General features: G+C 42.1%; 1 protein-coding gene across 7 annotated transcripts in view; it reads right to left on the bottom strand.

Moving 5' to 3' along the window:
• MAGI3 (membrane associated guanylate kinase, WW and PDZ domain containing 3) overlaps positions 1 to 13,713 on the bottom strand; it is a 204,678-nt gene extending 190,965 nt beyond the window's left edge. For all 7 annotated transcript variants that reach the window (XM_048498947.1, XM_048498949.1, XM_048498948.1 and 4 more), the window contains exon 1: positions 13,251 to 13,713. In XM_048498947.1, the coding sequence (XP_048354904.1) occupies positions 13,251 to 13,578 (328 nt within the window). In that variant the 5' untranslated portion in view covers positions 13,579 to 13,713. The remainder of the gene's footprint in view (positions 1 to 13,250) is intronic.
• Between the last annotated feature and the right edge of the window lie 2,259 nt (positions 13,714 to 15,972).

Raw genomic sequence — 15,972 nt, 5'->3', positions numbered from 1 at the left:
GTTAAACAGCAAAACCTGGCATAATATCCAGAGGACCCCAGATGTTCCAAACTTTAATCCACATTGATTTAATCGAACCTTTTGGGGGCAGTATCTAAAAACTGCTGCAGTCCTTGGCTTACTATTTTCTGTAATATTTGGTTCACTACTAAGTCTCAGCAAGTCCAAGTTCTTTTGGTAGATTATTTATTTGGACCATTTCTATGCTGCCTTTGCAGAATCCTGAACCTTTTTTATTTTGCATTTCTGCTGAGACAAAGAAGACTTTCAATCTGAAAAGGTGCACTTTCCAACATAAGGCTACCAATTAATGTTGGTCACCCATGGAGGCTTTGATTTGTCTGCCACACATTCACAATAAGAAGGGTGAAATCCCCTTCCCCAAGAAGTCTATCAGGCCGTTTCCGCACGAATGCGGAAGTGGCCGGGTCGGCGTACTTGACGCCGACCCGACGACGCTAGGACCGTCCGCACGGACGGTCCTAGAAAGAGCCGGGCAGCCGGCGCCGCGGAGCGCCGGCACCCGGCTGACCCGGCATGCCCCGGGCCTCCGGCACGTCGCTGAGGCCTGGGGACACGCCCCCCCTGGCCCTGCGCGCCTGCTCCAGTGGTGCAGGGCAGGGGGGCGTGTCCCCAGGCCTCGGCGACGCGCCGGAGGCCCGGGGACAAGGTAAGAGCTGGGTGCGAGGAGGGTGGGGGAGGCGTCTCGAAGGCGGCGTTTCCCCAACAAGAGCGCTTCCGAGCGCTCTGGGGAAATGCCGGCTTTGCGGCGGTTGGGCGGCGCGGCTGCGATGCAGCTGCGCCCCCTGTGCGAATGGCGGCCTGGGGACGGCGTTTTTGCCATCCCCAGGCCGCCATATGCTGCCCGTGCAGAAACGGCCTCAGATACCGTCTTCCTAAAGGTCAGGAGGAATGTTCAGATACCAGGTGTTTGTCTTTAGTTAGTGATGGTCAATTGGGGGTTCAGGGATCACTAGGTCTTTTTTTATATTTGATATTACTGAGTGTGTTTCACCCTGACTGTTATCTGATTTTGCTGAATCTGTGATATTATATCAGGACCCTGGAAGGTTTTTGTTTGCTCAGTTACCCAGTTATTGCTTTTTGCAACTGTCCTGGCATGTTTCTTATGGCAGTGAGTCAGATTTGATCTTCTTATAAGCTGCTTTCAGGGTTTTACTCATAAAATGAGAAAAATAAAGTAAATCCCTTATTTGCATCAGCATAGTGAACTTGAAATAGTACAGTAAACTTACAACAAGTTAGTAACTACTAAATCAGCTCTGGTACAGAGCTGTAAATTAGAAAAATGAGCAGCCATGGACCACAGTGAGAGGAAAGCAGCCAGCTTAATTACAGTGTACCCTATTCTTTCATAGGGCTATGTTCTGCCACCTCCATTAGAAAGAGAAAGTTATTCTGAAGAAGTTTCTTTTTTTAAAAAACCCTCCTAAATATACAACCAGAAGGATTCCACCAGTAGTATTTATTTTCACAACTGGGTTTGCAAGCCCTAATATGCTGCACATAAATAAATTAGTTAGGGGAAGAGGTACTGCAGAATAGGTCCCTTGAAGGTTTAAGACTCACTTTAAACTATTGAAAAGTGATGTAAGACAATAGAACATAGCATCAACTGTGTAGCAACAAAAGCAATATTAAGCAGGACCCAAAAACATCACTTTTAAAAACAATCCTAACTAAACATTTTCCAATAAACTGGGGTGAGATGGAATACATGAGGGGGAATACAAGTGATGTATGGAACCCCATGGCACTCTTGATGACACAGCTCAACAGTTGTTCAGGCTAACTTTAATCAAGGAAGCTCATTGACAGTTCACTGGCAAAATGTTCATTTTATTCAAGGTTGAATGAAAGGTGAGCTTGGGAGAACTCACCCATCCCTGGCTATAGCTAAATAATTGATGTGCTGATCACTTGCACAGACATACAAGCATGTCATTCTCCTATAGCCTGAATTGGTAAACCACCTCATTCTGCTACATATGCAGACCAGGTATTACTTCAGCCTTCTCTTGAGGACAGTCTAGTTTTCTAGAAGTCATTGCTGCTTATATAAATGGTGAAATTGGCTATTATACAAATGTGTGCCACAATATTGCTGATGGTCTTCCTTTTCAAAGAAGCTGCTTTGAGAAGAAACTTGAAAGAGCAAAGCAGCAACAGCAAACTCCAAGTACATTTGCTCTAGTATTTGGACCAACATGGGGAAGAAGCCACTGGAACATTCTTTCATTGTTCTTTACTGACCACTCCCAAAGCTGTTGTGTTAAAGAATACACATTACACACTCACTGGAGTAAACCTGTAGGTTAGATCTAATATGAATAGAAGAGAAACCATAAAGCTGGTGTCTGCTTAGAGATGACCGCAACAATCCCAATGCTCAGAATGAAGTCATAGGTAGTTGGGACATAAGACAAGCTATCAATGGAAAATTTATCCTTTATTTGTACAGTATCGGAGGTGGGAACATATGATGAACTACTGGGTAAATATTGATTCCTGCATGCTGCTTTCAAATTTTGTATTTTTAGGTTAAAATTTTGTTGATTTACCACATTTTGCAATGTTTTTAATTGTAGTATACTTTCAAGTTTCAGTTAGTTATCTTGGATGCCCAGACATAGGCAAAAACATGACAAAAATAAAATGAACATTGCAAGCCACTCTGCACCAATTCATTTGAAAACAGACATGAAGATCAGACTGCCAGTCCCATATAATCAAGTGCCAAAAACATTCAAGTTCCTAAAGGTCATAAAAATGTCACAATATAGCCAAGTATTTTGATGGCTAAACAAAAATGGCTTTAAAATGGATTATTTATGCATTAAATTTGATGCTATCATGATGAAAAATGTTACAAGCTCCTTTTCTCTCTCTTTTTTTAAATAGACATTGCATCCACTAGAGAAGTCCAGGGTGCTTATAACATCAGATCCTGAGATGTCACACGAACTGTCTGGGGAAAAAAGCTAGTGTTTTATGCTTTGCCTTTCCTATTTTCCTTCTTAATATTTTAAATTGTTAACAGCCTGGAATGTATTAGAAGAAAGGTGGTACAAATGAATAAATGAAAACACTGGAGAATATCTAAGACAACTAACGTTACCAAAAGGTTTAAAGGCACATTAGAGGCGCAAAAAAGGTTCAAGTAATGTGTTTCATTTCCGATGTTTACTATCTATACTTTCAAATATGCTAATGCTGGCTTTATAAAGACCTAGAAGTATTTAAGGATATACCTCAAGATGTATGACCATGCAGAAAGGCTTGTGCATATGAACAATGGCTCATTAAGAAAATAGCAGAGTAAATCGGAGTTAAGAATCTTAACACAGCAGAGGACAGATAATGATTGTCCAACACAGACTTAAACAGGCATAGTTGTATTGTACTGTTTCTCTCTACAAAGACAACAGATGTGGTAGGGAGGAAGCAAACCAGCCCTGGTTTGCGCCTTGGTAGCACTGGATGTTACCGCCACTGTACTGCTCCCTTCTTTTTGCCCTCGCAGAATGTATGATCAAGACATTCTTCCACAATAAGAACTATGTGCAATTGTCTTGCTTAGATATTCTGAGAAGCAAGGTTGCAAGGAACATTTCTGTCACCCATGTACAAATCAGGGCAGGGAAGTAGGGTGAAGGAAAAAGGAGACACGGGTGAGTAAAGAAGAGAAGAAGAAGAGTTTGGATTTATATCCCCCCCTTTCTCTCCTGTAGGAGACTCAAAGGGCTTACAATCTCCTTGCCCTTCCCCCCTCACATCAAACACCCTGTAAGGTGGGTGGGGCTGAGAGAGCTTCGAAAAGCTGTGACTAGCCCAAGGGTCAGGAACCCGCGGCTCGCGAGCCGCAAACGGCTCTTTCCCACTTGTGGTGTGGCTCCCGGCATGGCTGCCCCTTCCTGGGGAGTGTGTAGAATCCCCCTCCCCTGAGGGGAGGGCAGAAAAAAGCAGCACCCGGCTTAGGCAGGGCTGCTGGCTGCACGCTCCCCGTTCATGCGGGAACGTGGGTGTCCAGGGGCGCCTGGAGGCCCCTCCCCGGACCTGACGGGGCGGTGGGGAGCTTTAACTATGATACACTATACTTCAGTTATTTAATCATGGAATTAAAATTTCTAATATTACAGTACAAGACAATATATTCATAATGTTCAAATTGTATAGGCAAGTTCCAATTTATGAAATTAGGGACTTAATTTTATGAAGTCTATAGGCTTCCATATAGATTTAGGTTAATCTTTTCTATCTACACGGTGGGACTCCCATCTAGAAGATGTCACCAGAGAGGCTAAGTTTTGCTGTTCCCAAGCTATTCATTTGCATCTGCACAAATAATATGTTTGTTAACACCAAGGATAAGTAATACATTAAGGTAAAAAATAACAGATTTAAGCTCTATTATTCCACTGCAATTCAGTTTACACTGTCAATCCGTTATTTTTCAAAGTGCAAAGTTTCCAGATGTTCAATGAACAGAAATTTGTTGGGAATGGGGAGACTAGACCTAGACAAGAAGAAATTAAGAAAGCTGACATGGAGAGAGTAAATTCATTTGAAACGTGGTGTTGGAGGAGAGTTTTACAGGTACTGCTGATTGCCAAGAAGACAAATAAGTGGGTTCTATTTCAAATCAAACCTGAATGGTCCCTAGAAGCTAAAATGACTAAACTGAGGTTATTGCACTTTAGTCACTTTATGAGAAGACTAGACTCGCTGAAAAAGACAATAATGTTAGGGAAAGTAGAAGTCCCAACATGAGATCGATTGACTCTATAAAGGAAGCCACAGCCCTTACTTTGAAATACCTGAGCAAGGGTGATATAAGGTAGCATAGACAAGTAGCAATCTAAGATATCTTGGACAAGGCACGAAAACTTTGGACCCCCTCCACCAGGGAGAAATATTATATACTTTATTTATACTTTAATTTAGATACTGCTCAAATGTTTGATGTTTGATACCTTGAAGATCCTATTTGGGTAGAAAGGAGGCACAGAAATATTTTAAATAAATGTCACAGATTGTAGCTCTCACATTCTCCCTGTATACTGACAGTTTTGCTTTTAGAAAACAAGGGCACTTATACTTTTAAATTACATAAATGTACCAAATAGTGCAATTTTATAGGCAAAGTTATGAATTATGACATTTTGTGTTAACAGAACAATTTGGCAAAACAGACAGTAAATACTGCACATACATTGCCCCTCCCCCACTTTCTTATTTCCAATAAAAACACTATGTGCCCTCCTGCCCCCAACTTAAAGGGCTTTACCAAATAGCACAGCATTTTGTATTTACAATAAGTTACAGAAGTTAAAAATAAAATTTCAGATACACTTCAAAAGGGTTTTCTATTCTGTTAATGTGCAAAATTAGAGTCAAGCCAGCACTGGTTTCCTCAAAAATAGATGTCTCTTAAATGTAACAGAAAAATGCTAAATAGTTTGTTAGGCAGACATCTCAAAAGAAAAGCAATTATGTGCAAGATTCAAATGAACTATGAAGGTTGCATTATTATAATAATAATATCAACATAGTACAGAGAATTCAGACAAAGAAAAAAAATTACCTAATTTAAATCAGTGAGCTTTCCAAAATAATTGGTTTTTCAAGAACACTATCAGCCACACCAACCATTATTTCTTCAAGAAGTGGGAAATGATTTTAAGGAAACATCTGACCTCTCAGACATACAGAATATCCAGAAAATTTAAAATGTTCATGATAGTTATATCCAATATTTTTTCACACTTCTATCAGAGCCTCAAACCAAAAGCTACCATTCACTTTCACTCTAAAGCAGAAAGAAAGCAGTTGTAGGATTTGATGTAGATGCATGACGTGTGCTAGTCATATGACAAACTAGCTGTTACATCATTACACTAATCTGAAGGATTGTACTCAACTATTTTCTTGGTGCCTTGGACAGAGGAAATAATTGTATAACTCAGTCCAGCAAATACTTTTCAAGGGCTGATCACCCATTCCCTGCACTACTTGATTAAGCTCCCTTCTTCATGCTTTAACAACTCTACCTTCTACTAACCCTACTAGTCTTTTTCTTTCTATCCCAGTTCAGATGTCACGTCAGCATTATTGGCATCTCCCTCAGAATACAGTGCTAATTATGGCAGTTCTCTATTTCTCTTGCTTATAGCATTGGAATGCAGTCTGTAATACATCCTCCATAAAGCAGACTTTGGATCAAAAGAGATGTGAGCAAGACTGATTGACTGTGAAAGGGAACAAATACATATGCAACTGTGGGCCACATAGAAGTGGGGGGGAATCCTAGAACACCAGAGAGCTCTAGGGTTGAGCCATGCTGGCAGGGGCTGATGGGAATTGTAGTTCCTGAACATCTGGAGAGCCGCAGATTCCCTACCCCTGCTCTAGGGACACTCAGTCTTAAAGCAACACTGTGCAGCTGAAATCCTAAGGCGAGTTTCCTGGGAATAAGTCCCACTGAATAACATGGGGCTAACTTTCAAGCCGATCTGCTTAGGAATGCTTCCTGTAGGTAATGTTCACAGATGCCTCTCCCCCCTATAAGGAAAGAGCCAAAGCAGTGTCTGAAATCTAGAGGCAGCTACTGAGGTGTTCCTGGAAGCCATTCTACTTAGAAATAACTGGGCACGCTCCCAGGTTTTCCGCCACCCATTTAATGACACAATAAAACAAATCAAAACAATAATCCTATTTTCTGGTAGAATGTGTATGCATAATTTCATTTTATAAGACAACAGTCATTCATCATCCCTGATCTGGAGGGCTGAGGCTTGTCTGATTTTGTCAGATTTCAGAAGCTAAGTGGGGTCGGCCCTAGATGGTACTTGGATGGGAGACCACCAAGGAAGTCCAAGGTTGCAACTCCAAGGCAGGCAATGGCAAATCACCTCTGCTTGTCACTTGCCTTGAAAACCCTACTGTCACCGTAAACCATGACTTCATGGCATGCTACACATATACAGTTATCCTTCATTTGACCCTTGTTGTGACTGACTTAAACAAGGAGAGTCAAAAACAGATGTGTACCATAAAGGGTTCTTTTGCTAAGACCTCAGTACCTCATTGCACCAACTGTTCCTGTCAAGCAACATCTGGAGGCAAGAAGCCCACTAGTTCCTACCACTCAGTAGCAAGCTGGAATCTGATTTTTCCCTGGCCTGTTGCTTTCACAAAAACACTTCCAAGAACTGGTTATCTGGCTTCTCTCTACCAACTAGTAAAGTCTATTGCAGGGGATCCCAATGTGCTTCCTGTGGATGCCATGGCACCTGTCGACATATTTTCTGGCACCCACCAGGAGTTTTAGAAAGTGGGTATAGACAAATGGGGTTATGCCCAACAAGGTTTCTGATTAGTACTGGGAATCTGACTAGCTCTGCAGATTAAAATAACATTGTTTCAAAACAAACTGCCACCATAGTGTTTATTTTATTCTCTCTCCCCTCTTTTCCAGTACCTTAAAAAAATTACTGTTCTTGTCCCCTGCATTTGGGTTTCCTGTTTGTGTGTCTATCTCCTGCAGTGGTCATTCTGTGGTTGGCTCCATCACCCACAGCAGCAATTTTGTGGTTGTGCCCACCACCCCGTGTCAGAAATCCCAAGGTGCCCTCAGGTTCAAAGAGGTTGTGGTTCCAAGCCAAGCAGAAAATGTTATTTTAACATTAATGTTAACCTTTCAGGCCATTCTTGTACTTCTACCCACACCACTTCTAGAGCAGCTGGCTCTATCATCTTACCTTAGATATTCTTCTGCCTGGCCAGACTATGGAGTATGAATCCATCTGTCCCTCTCAGTTTTCATCTTCCAGTATTCCCTCAATACTCCCCCTTCCTCACCAGTGTTTTAATGTTCTGTATGTATTTTAACTCTTTTTAAAATTAGTTTAATTATGTGTGTTTAATTATGTGTGGTTGATTTTAACAGTTTTAAAATGAGGTTTTATCATGTAAGTTTTAAATTGTTAGCTGAATTGCTGGTTGTTACAAAAGTAGAAAGGTGGGTTATAAATTTTGTAAATTTCATCCCTCACCTTCCCCACATTGACACTGTTACTGAAAGATCTTTAACTGAAAAAACCCAAGCAAGAGGCCAAATCCAGCTCTTCACATTCTCAACAATAATAATCTCTAGCAGGGGGCTCCAGTAGGTAGATTGTGCATCCACTAGAACACCCAGAACAATATCATGAAAAGATTACTGAGTTTTATCTCTACGCTGCCTAGCTGATGGCTTTATTTCTGATGCTTTTTCAACTCCATGTTCTATTTCTACAACAGAACAAAATTTAGCAACATATGTATGTGACTCTCTCTTGGCAAGGGTGGGGGAGTAGCTCAAGATATTTTTCATTACTCAGAAATAATTATTAAAGAAAAGGTTGACAATCCATAATCTATAGCAACAAAAGAGTGTGTTATAAAGTAAATAAGTTAAAATCCTGTGAACTTATTGATTCCACAAAACAAAATAGAGCAGCCTAACAGATAATCATAATTTTAGTGAGTATAGCTCAACTATCATTCCAATAAATAGGAAACAGAAAAAAGATATGCCAATATCATACAACTAATACAGATAGGTTTTTAAAATGTATATTGTGTTGAGAATGTATGTATACATCCAAGATTCCTGAATGATAGGGTATTGGACTGGATGTCCCTTTGGTCTCGTTCAACTATGATCTGCACCTTCCTGAATTCCTAGAGGACAGAACACCCTTTTCATGTTGAGACTGAGAATGCTTCCTTTCTCCCACACTCAGATCACAGTTTACTTCATTTGTACCTCTTTTATCCCCAGTGGGGAATCAAAGCAGTTTGCAACTCTTTCCCCTTCTTACAAACATCCTGTGATGTAGGCTAGGATGAGGCAATGAGACTGGCCCAGCTCACCTCACAAGCTTCCTTGGCAGAGTGGGCCTTGATCTGGGTCTCACAGAACCCAGTTCAACTATAACCCATACATCACGCTGGCTTTCACAAGATGAGGAATGGAGAAAAAAACTGGTCTTGATGGGTAGATTAAAACAACCCAGTGCAGATCAAAAAACCCTGCCTGCAAGTCCTGCATTGAAGTCAGAACAGAAAAGATAGACAATCTCAGTGAAAAAAATTCAGCTTCGCTGAATACAAGCAATATTTAAGGTCAACATATCGCCATTGTGTAAGCATTAGGATACACGTGCTTAAATACAGACCGACCCAAACACAGGGAAAGGAGGTAAAGCTTTGTTTTCAACAGCAAAGGACTACGTTGGTGTACAGAACCCTCTCCAGCCTGCAGTCTGTTCCCTCTGGAGCTTCTACCCTCTCAACCATACTCCAATTATTACAAGTGCCTTCAGCCAGAAGAAAGGTGCTTAGAAACAAAAGAATTCAGCATCGCACTCATGCATCCTTTTTAGTTGCTAAAAATGAACTTCATCCTCCTTTTTCTATGGGATTGGGATAGGCCTATTAAATACATCTAGGCTTTTGTCTTAGTCAGCTGTCCTTAGAAACTTCTTCACAGGTGGATGCATTTTATAATGCAACCTATAGGCCAATGAAATCAGTTTATTCTGCCCCTCTCTATTTCACTGTTATATTATTGCCTATGCCAAGCCATTCTCTCAGTTTATTGCAATTATAGGAAACAAATCATAGCAAAAAGTTTTTAGACATCACCCACAGCCTAATGTGTTTTAAGACATAACTTGGATGTGTCTCCCACATCCAAACCCAGTACTACTCTATATCTTCTGTTCCACATTGGCCAAAGTAGAAAACCAAACTACATAGCAGTTCTTTCTTGGGGACATACAATTCACTTCAGTCTAATTTTTCTAGTAGCCAAACCAGCAGTCCCATATGCAGCCATGTACTTGAATCAGTAAGCTATATATGCATAACACAACTGGGTTACATAGTCACAGATATGACAGGAAAAAAAGATTAAAAGTGGAAAAAATGGAAAACTAGTTTCAAAGTATGACTGCTAGACTGTTTATATGTGACATCAACCTATTACTAAAAGCAGATCAGGGAATGTTTTACCAAAATTGAGTTATATCATACAACAGTTCAAGTTTTTGGAAAAATTCTCTGCTTAATATTCATATTGTGCTGTACTGGAACAGCTATAATTAGCTTCAAATTTTCAATTGTAAATCATTAGCCTGTATGATTGCAAAGAGCAATGCTTAGCAATAACTTGACATTTGAAATGCATACTGGTGAGAAGGCTAAATAATTAATGCAATTATTTGATATCTCCTATATACACACACACAAATTAACACTATCAAGGCTAGATAAGACTTCCACTGGAAAAATGAAGTTGTCAAAAATTCAAGAAGCTCTTAGGAGTCTGAGTCACTGCAGTCATTTGCAGTAGTTCAATCTACAAGGATAATTATACAATTTCCTAACCAATGTTTACTTCATGTTAGGAATATTATTGGCATTGATGTAAGAATGTTCTAGTAGTGAAAGTTACAACTGTGTAGTTTGGGGCTATTTTACTATATGGCAATTAGATTGTAAAAATTGGCTAACTTTTCACAAGCCAACATATGCTCTAAACCAATGGTTCCCAACCTGGGCCAGAATGTTTGCGGTTACACAAAAAAACCCTCAATTATACTGTCGGTTGACATATTATATATCATTCTATACATGTTTTGCCGACTGAAAAATGACTATCATAGGCCATCTTATTTCAAGGTCACTGTTGTATTTTCCTGTGTCAAACTGAAAATGCGCAAATGTAAAAACCAGACTACAGAATAGCTGATAAAATTAAGTGAAAAATCCCACGTCCCACATTAACCTTAAATGAAAGAAAAATCAGTGGCACATTCTTAAATTCAGTATTACAATACAAGAAGTTCAATATTTAACAGACACTATTATTTTGATGTCCTAAAGACTCTTATAGTCTGTGATATTTTGTATTAATACTATCTGACACCAAAATTCTTCCACTCCACAAGACAGGCAAGCATTCTGAATAGAAAATTACTGAAAGTGAGAACAAAACCCACAAAAGCGATAGTGTTCCATTTAAACTAGTATTAATGAAATAATGTGTAGGCACACATGTCTTAGTGTGCTGTACTCCAGAACAATATATTATTTGCTGTCACACACAAGGTGGTTATAGAAGTGGAGCATCATTTCAACACTGTAAGATACTGATACTTGGGATTGAAGTCACACAGCTGAAAATACTTAAGATCTTAAATGAGGCTGTCCTAAAACCAATCTGCCAAACTCTGACTTACAGACCTCAGCTTTATTTTCAAGTACTGATAGGTTTTAAACAGGTTTGACAGACTGTCACTTTTGTTAATTAACAGTATCATCCTCACCAGGTGACTAAACAAGGAAAAGAAGGATGGATTGCCCTAGTCTCTCTCCTGAACATGCTTCTGCCATGTAGGAATTCTAATTTTATACAAGGAAAGTGCAGGTCCCCTATAACAAGCAGACAACTAGCCTAAATGATAGCTTTTAATAAAGCTCATTCAGTAATCTTCCCCAAGAGTAACATTAGCTTTCAGCAAGCTTCCATGCTTTATAAACCTCCCTCTCAATGCATATACAAACAACTTGCTTTGCAGAAGAATCACTGACTTATGAATACCACAGGGATGGTTGAAAACAGGAGCTTAATCACAAGTAAGTTATTGCAGCACAGTACAAAAATCAGTTCAGTAATGCTAGAAATCAACTGTAAGGTTAGAGGTCTAGCATACCATTAACCTGTTCTACTGAAAAGAGCTGTAGGGGCTGCACTACGGATACAACATGAGAGAACCTGTTTGCTCAAGCATGAAGTACAATTACAACAGCTCCCCCTCCCACAAAAATAAAGGCAGAAAAAAGCAACTCCTTCCCCCAGCTTTCAGAATGAATGGCAAAGAAACACTGACAGCACAATGTTAAGAACACTTTCCTTGGAGTAAGCTCCATTGAACAGGCCTGAGGAGACCTGCTTAGGGTCACTGTAACACATCTCACGTATGGCAAACCTACAGCTTGCATGCGATCCTCAAGCAATTGTAATTATTTGTTTCCCGACATAAACTGTCAGTACAGCAAAGAAAGACTCCAAATTGCTGACACTCAAGCTATGCTCAAAGATAAATATATGTGACCATGACAGCTTTTAGTAACAGAGCTAATAACAAAAGACAACCCAGTGTACAGAAACCTAGATGCTCTGAAATACCCAGGGCAACTCTCACAATGTGCAAAGGATCAGATCCCTCCAGAACAAACTGCATACAAACGCTGCCAAAATGCTATGGTATCATAAAAACTGCCCTTCTCCCGATTAAAGCATGCAAACAGGAGTGTTTGAATAATGATTCTACCACCGAAGCGGAAGGTGGATACTGGAGTAAACAGGAAGGGCTAGGTCTGTTCAGGGAAAGGATTTAGCAGATGTATCCTTTGATTGGGGGGGGGGGAAGAAGAGGGAGAGAAAATGGCAGGGTCAGGTTTGTCTTAGTAAGAAAGACAGCAAGCAGAGGTAAATGTACAGAGGACAATGAAAAACGGCAAGGCCAAATACACCTAGGAAAATCAGGTAGGCAGAGATGGAGTTCCCAGAAAGTATATACACGCAAGGTGGCACAGGTAGAGCTGTGCCTGCCTTAAAGGATAAGAGATAGGACCGAGAGATAGCTTTATCTTGCAAAGGAAGGAGAAGGCAGAGAAACAAGCCTAGGGGTTAGTTAGCCTAGAGGTGCCAACACAAAGACGCGAAATTGCAGGGCAATAGAAAGGATAAAATACAGGGGGACGCACTTTACCGGGGGGGGGGGGGGGGGTGATGAATGAAAAAAGACAATTTCGAAAAGCTGCCACGAGTGGGTGAAAGGAATGGCGGGGAAGAGGAGAAAAGAGGGGAAAGGAAGAAGAATGGGGCGGCCGAAAGAGGAGAAGGGAGGTGAAAGAAGGGGAATAAAAGCGGAAAGTGCACCTGGGTGCAGCAGGAGAGACCTACAATGGCAATGTGATTATTGTATAGAGAGACCTACTGTTTCCACTATGCCCGTTGGCTATGCAATAATCACATTGCCCAAGATATATTGTAAGTTGCAGCAGAGACTTCAGGGCCAGGCTCTCCAAGGAGGAAAAAGGCTGGCGGAAAAAGGACGCCCCAGCGGCTCTCTCCCTCGCTGCTTCCCCGCTCCCCTAGCGGCGGAGCCACTGACCTGGGCGCACGGTCTTGAGGCGCACGGGCTCCCTGAAGTGGCGGATGACGGCCAGGGTGTCTCGGTGGGTGAGGCCGCTGACGGGGGTGCCGTTCACCTCCAGCAGCACGTCGCCGGGGCTCGGGGGCTTCCCCGAGAGCAGCACGGGGCTGGTCCCCCCGCCCGGGTCGGCCAGCGTCGGCAGGCGGGCCCCGAGGTAGGGGAACTCGCCGCGTTCGGCACCGCCCCGCAGCCAGTCGGGGCTCGGTCCGGAGCCGCCCGCCCAGGACACGGCGCACTCTTGCACCTTGCTCAGCCAGTGCCGCTTCCTCCGCAGCGTCTTAGACATGAGGCCGCACCATCAGCGCCCCTCCGCGCGCGCGCTGCCCTGTCCCGCCGCCTCTGACCGCCTGCTGGCACGGCCAACCCTCCGCAGCGCGCGCTCTCGCACCCGCCTCCCTCCGCTCGGCCAGCGCCGGCCACGGCTGCTTCCCGACTGGCGCCCTCAACGCGGCGACAGGGACACGCCTCCTTCTCCCCATTGGCCACACCTCTTTCCCCTACCGTTGCCTTAAGCCTCGCCCAACATTCCTGGGGCGGGGTCAACGGTACTGACGTCAGGGGAAAGAACTTTCAGGGTCAAGGGGCTTTGCGTGAAACTTCGTGATCATCCAAGGTGCAGAACGGTTGAGACGACTGGTGCTGCGCCGAAGTCTTTTCGTACCTCGGCACACGGAGTGGCTTTATTCTAAGTTAGCACACGTACAATTTAATGGTGCCGGAGGAAGTGGATAATATATCTGTTGTCAGGATGCAGTCCACGAATCCTCTGAAACCTCCTAAATATCTCCCTCCTCAATGCTCGTTAATTGGCTGGCTTCCCAAGAACTGGCTTCCCAAGAACACGTGCTCTGGATAGATTTATAAGCTCAGTGTATGCATGTGTAAGCTCTGATGCATTTTCCGAAGGAAGTGTCTGTAGGCTACAGTGAGATGGAATGGGGGATTGGTGGGGGTGAGGGAATGGCAGTCATGAGCAGAACCAACCGATTCTGAAAAGGTACCTTGTAATATCCCCTGCAAAAATACCCGTAGTTTATTGCAGTTTAGAGAAAGCAATTTCTGGCTTAAGCAGTCTCTGCATCTTTTCTTTACTTTCTTAGGATTGATTACCTTTGTTTTCTGAACACCTAAACATGATAATTCCTTTGGTTCTCATCCACTGCATTTTCGCACTTACATGCAAGGAAGCGCCCCACCTTCCAGCCGTCATTTTTCCTGACCCCTATTTCCAGGTTGGGAAGTTATTTGCTGCCTCTTTAGGTTTTTAAAAGGTCGTTTTAATGGTCTACTGCAAGAGTGATAGATCAAAAGTATAAAAATATATATTTTTTTAAAGAAGCAGCACTGATTCTCTAGAAATGCCAGCGGGGGAATGGGCAGAACTGCTCCTGTATGGATGGGGGGAGAAGCAGAAAAGCTGAATGAAGCACAGCACACACTGGCATGCTTCACTTTTTGTCACTCTTTGCTTGCTCTTGGAAACTACTGGACTTCTCTAACCTACGGCATAGTGAATTCTGAATTCTGAAGCACATGCGCAATTGAGAATCTGACCCAAAGGGAATATACCTGATGTCTCTGTGTTTGCGCAAATGTCTCTGCACTTGACCTGAAGACACCAAGCATGCGCAAAAGACCAGTAATCGTCCAAAGTTAACACCTCCCTTTACTGCCCCCCAACTGAAAAGTTGCTGAATTTATAACTGCACATCAGCAGCATCTTGCTGAGCTCCCTGGACTCCCAGAGTAACTCCCAGAATTTTGCCCCTCTAGTTTCCCCTAACTTGGCCCTGATTCTAATTGTAGAATGACTTAAATATACCTTTATAGTGCAATCCTAAACCCTGTATTGGAATGGCTTAGGATGGCATGGGGCACTAACTCTGACATAAGTATAATTCCCAGAACCTGCATCTGCTATGAATGTGGATGTGTTCATTTCAAGACACTTAACAGTCATGCCAAGTCATGCCCCAGGCACTTACCAGTCAAGGCACTTACCACTCACCAGTCAATTTTGCACCTTTGCAAAATACCCTGAGAAAGTATCATTTCCCTCTTATGCATGGGGAAACTGGCACTGCTTGATGCTTGCCCAAAGCCACCTATTTTGTTCTGTGCTCAGAAAGTATTATAATCCAGGTTCCCACATTCACCATTCCTTGAGCACTGTTTTGCACAAGGAAAATTGTATAGCAGAATCTGGAATTACTTGATATGCAATTGATCTCCCTGGTGTCTTAATGTAGGTTAGACTTCTATTTATTTTTGTTGGCCAACATTCTGTCTTGAACTCTGAAAATTATCATATGTTAAACTCATCTTAACTATTAAGTCCTGCTTTATGAATTCAAATAACATTTTTTTCAAATCTCACAGAAAAAAATATTCTCACTGGCACCATGCCCATCTGTTACATTTGTTAGATTCGTACTTAAATGCAAACACTACTTTCTGTTCTAGAATAAACAATGCCAGTGTTTGCCCTACAGCTTAAATCACTTCACTTATCTTTGGTGTGGAGATTTCTAATGCCTTACAGTATGTTTGTGTCAGGTTTTCCAATTCTTCTAATGTTTCCATGTGAGAAACACAACCATTAAGAACATAAGTACTTAAGAAGATCCTGCTGGAATCAGACCAGTATTCTGTCTAGTCTAGTGCACTGTTTCATTCAGTG

This window comes from Sphaerodactylus townsendi, linkage group LG05 (assembly GCF_021028975.2).
Source record: "Sphaerodactylus townsendi isolate TG3544 linkage group LG05, MPM_Stown_v2.3, whole genome shotgun sequence".
NCBI lineage: Eukaryota > Metazoa > Chordata > Lepidosauria > Squamata > Sphaerodactylidae > Sphaerodactylus > Sphaerodactylus townsendi.
The sequence above is the reverse complement of the archived record's forward strand: the minus strand, read 5'-3'. Positions and strand labels throughout refer to the sequence as shown.